Consider the following 4132-nt stretch of genomic DNA (forward strand, 5'->3'; position numbering starts at 1 on the left):
GTTGGTAAATGTCTAAAGAGACATGGGTTTGGGCATTATCTTTGTTGCGTGAATGAGGTGTTCAGATACATTCTGCACTCTCTGACCTTCATATAAGTGACTGGGGTCATGGCTTGTCCTCAGTTTTCAGAAACCAGAATACATTTTATGGAAGAAATGCTTTCTTTTCCCCATTAGGATTTTTATTTTCTTCATAATGCTTTCTAAGTATTCCTTTACTGGATGGGTTTGGGCATTATCTTTGTTGCGTGAATGAGGTGTTCAGATACATTCTGCACTCTCTGACCTTCATATAAGTGACTGGGGTCATGGCTTGTCCTCAGTTTTCAGAAACCAGAATACATTTTATGGAAGAAATGCTTTCTTTTCCCCATTAGGATTTTTATTTTCTTCATAATGCTTTCTAAGTATTCCTTTACTGGTCTGTTTTAGATTTGTTTGCCATGGGCTCAGCAATGGTGAGAAGTACATTTTCAGAGTCAGAGCTGTTAACGCAGCAGGGCTCAGTGAATTTTCACAGGATTCAGAGCCTATAGAGGTGAAAGCAGCCATTGGTAAGCTATTTTCCATTGCTCTTTTCAATGGTATAAATGCTGGGTTTAAATTAAGTAAAGATGTTTTCAGCAATTATTTGTAACCAATTGCTTTGTTTTACAATGTTGTCCACAAATAATAATTTATCCATAGATCCTATGCTCTCACAGCCATAGTTTCACAGTCACTGCACTCTTGTAGACTGTTCACCTTCACCATCCAGTCTTCTTCAGGTGTTTCTTGTGAACCACTGTATGAGAGCACTACCAAGTTCACTTCATAGGTATCCTGGAAAATGGAATGTCACTCTGATTCAGTAATCTGGTATATCACCTCTAATGCACACCATTCTATATACAGTCAGTTCCTAAGAAATTTGTTTCCATGCCTAAACCTAATAATCAGTGCAATGTGTCTTTTGTAAACCTTCTATAACCCTGTGTGTTCTCCCTTTGCTGATGGATTATTTCTGTTTGCCACTGCCTGAACTAATCCATAAAGATTAATGAAATCATTGGGCTAGAATAAATTGTCTGTCTGCACCATCCTCACTCTCATTTGTATTGAAACTGCAAACCTCTCAGCCTTAGAACAGAGAGATGTGGCCTAGGGCAATTTTGTGAGATATCTTGAAAGGATCAGAAATGTGACTTGAAAGATCTAATACTAAAATAATTGTAGCAAATGAAGAATACTATTAACTTGCCATCTTTCTTCTGCTCTGAAAACTAGACACTATTAAAAAAAGCATTATTTGTGAGTAGGCTGAGAGGTATTCCATGCATTTCAAATTTTTGTGAATTCAAGCTTAACATTTTGTGTGCAAGACCTGTGATTTGTCATACTTTGGCTGTATTGTTCACTATATGCGTTTCTTCATTCTATTGACAAAATGAAGAAAAAAAAATGTATTCTAATTCGAAATGTCTTTGCTGTTTTCTGGCAATTATAGGGGGAGGATTGCTTCATGGTGTGTGTCCTGAACTGAGTGGTAAAGCTGCTGGACTAACAGACTGCACTACCAGCTGGGAAGGCGTGCATGGGGCCTCCCAGCCTATCTTTGACACAGATGCTTTGCTAAAATGCAATGCTAAATTTAATAGAGACGTACTACCCAGTAGCTCTGGCAAACTGGGGAGTACAGGAGACAGTAACATGAGAGAAATGGTTAAGGACACAGTCACATCTGCACCACAAAAAGTTGCTGCTAAGCAGGCAAGTAAATCTCGACCTGGGGATCTTTTGACACTGGAAAAAGTGACAGAGAAGAAAGATACAGGTGAGAGTTAATAAAGTAAATAGATTTTGCTGCTTTGGTACATCCACTTCAGACTGCTGCGACCTCTGTTCGTCCACGCCACAAGCAAACGTGCTCTGCAGTGATGCATCTTCCATCAGACCCAATAATTATGTGCTCAACTCTCCATTAAGATCATTATGCATATAATTGTATTGGACACCACTTTACAAACTTAGTGGCTACTGAAAGTGAAGCATGTAAATATGTTTAGTAATTTAATGGCCTGTTTGACTACACATTAATGTATACAACAGACTATATTATTTCTAAATCGTTTCAGTAATTTGTTAGGAGTCTAGTTACCTAGTCTCTGGGTTATAAACATGTGAAGGAAAAAAAATCAGATTATGATGGTAAGCATGAAAATCTATGTTATGTTAGGATGTATGAAGATCCTTTGTGGATTTATGCCTAAGCTACAGCTTATCCTCTGACACAGGGTGCTAATGAATGTTGTGTTGTATCTCTGACTGATAGCAATATGTAAGGGGGAAAACCTATCAAGTTGAAAGCACATGCCTTCAACTCATGTTTTATGTTTTCAGCACCTAAGTAGCCATTTTGCTCAAGAAATGTGGGGCTTGAATGTCATTTAAGTCCTGGTACCTGGTCAGTGAACTGAACTCCTCCCCAGGCCTCTGAAGTGAGACTCAAAAGGCTTATGCAAAGTGTTGAACAGAAAACAGAGCCGAGGCACGAGGCTAGCTAACACTGATATAAAACACTAAAGACAAAAGGAAATGTATATGATGAGGAATTTCCATCCAAAGTAGGACTTCAGGGTCACAAGTAGGGCTCTTCACTGGTGCATGACATATTAGGTACAGGCAAGCATTTCCCTACTAGATGCAGAAAGAATATAAGAAAGAGGGTTGGGATGAAGTGAGGATTTCTGTATTGTTAAAAAAAAAAAAGTCTGAAAAGGAGATTTATGCCACACAGTTTTTAACGTAAGTTCCAGTAACAGACATGTTCCATTTCTGGTCAGTCTACAGTGCCTATGATCATGCTGCTTTCCATTAAGGTAAGATCATGTGATGGGTGCAATGATAAAATTTGCACAGTGTATAAATTAAAAAGAAAAAACAAACAGGCGAAGTCCATTCTCGGGAGGGAAGAATGTGAGACTGAAAAAAAATTGAAAAAGGAACTACAAGGAATATTTTATGTGTGAAAAAGGGTTTGCTTTCTCCAAAAGAAAACAAATCATTGCATCTCCTTTTTTTTTAAATTTACCTGTAATAGTTTTAATTCCTTATTTTTCATAGTATTAAAGTGATCACTTGCATCAGAGCTGCAATAGCAACACATTCTTTCACTATGTATCAGCTTGCTTCTCAAAAACAAGGGATCCTGAAAACTAATTCCTATGCAGTTTGGACTCATGCATTTTGTTTGTGGAAGCTTTTATCCTGCATTTCTTATTCCAACTGCAGAAACTTCCCTTGAGCACATAAATATCATCCTAATTAGGAAACGCAGGATGGCAGCCACCTGAACACGGTAAGTCAAAGCCAGTCTGACTATTGGAATATTACTTCCTACTCATGCACTATTCACATTGAAACAGCTGCTCCATCTCCACCTTATGACATCGTGGTACTCGAGAGTGTCCGTGACTCAATGGTATTGGGATGGAAACAACCTAAGGTCACCGGTGGAGTTGAAATTACTGGCTACTACGTGAACTATCGTGAAGTGGTTGATGGAGTTCCTGGAAAATGGAAGGAGGCCAACATTAAGGCTGTTACTGAGAGGGCATACAGGGTAAGAGGTTAATTTCTGTTATTGCTGGGGGTGCAGACAGTATTTCCGAAACAAATCTCAAAGACAGGTTGGGGTTAATTATGATTCAGTGTACAGACTCAGATTCAGTTGTTCAGAGGGTTTTCAATCCATGATGATAAATTTATTTAGCTCTGTAAAATTTTGTACACTTATCTGTTACTCTGGCATCAAGTGTCATCTGTGAATTCAGTGACATAGTCTAATTTTTTGTAAGTCAGGCTCTCTCAACAAATGGCATTCCTACTGGGCTTGGTGGACCTATCCCAGTGCTTGCTGGTGCTGGAATCAGCTCTGTGCCAGCTCCTTTCTGTGATCAGTTCTTGACCCAGTTTAGAGACAGTGCTAGCTACAACCTCGTTGATCTCCTTTAGAAGTGAAAAGCAATGCCAGGACTGAGTTTCACCCCACTGTGAGGGCAACTCTTGCCTTAAGTGAACTTGCTCTGTACCACGAGACAGGCTAAGATGATTGTTGAGCAATACCCTGCTTCCTCCCTGACTACCAAATCAT

General features: G+C 39.1%; 1 protein-coding gene across 1 annotated transcript in view; it reads left to right on the forward strand.

Moving 5' to 3' along the window:
- The window catches only part of MYOM1 (myomesin 1), a 71848-nt gene that overhangs the window by 36290 nt on the left and 31426 nt on the right, over nt 1-4132 (forward strand). Inside the window, exons 16-18 of the mRNA XM_009075122.1 lie at nt 433-554; nt 1487-1504; nt 3405-3601. Of these exons, the coding sequence (XP_009073370.1) occupies nt 433-554; nt 1487-1504; nt 3405-3601 (337 nt within the window). The remainder of the gene's footprint in view (nt 1-432; nt 555-1486; nt 1505-3404; nt 3602-4132) is intronic.

This window comes from Acanthisitta chloris, unplaced genomic scaffold, assembly GCF_000695815.1.
Source record: "Acanthisitta chloris isolate BGI_N310 unplaced genomic scaffold, ASM69581v1 scaffold38275, whole genome shotgun sequence".
NCBI classification, from domain to species: Eukaryota; Metazoa; Chordata; class Aves; order Passeriformes; family Acanthisittidae; genus Acanthisitta; species Acanthisitta chloris.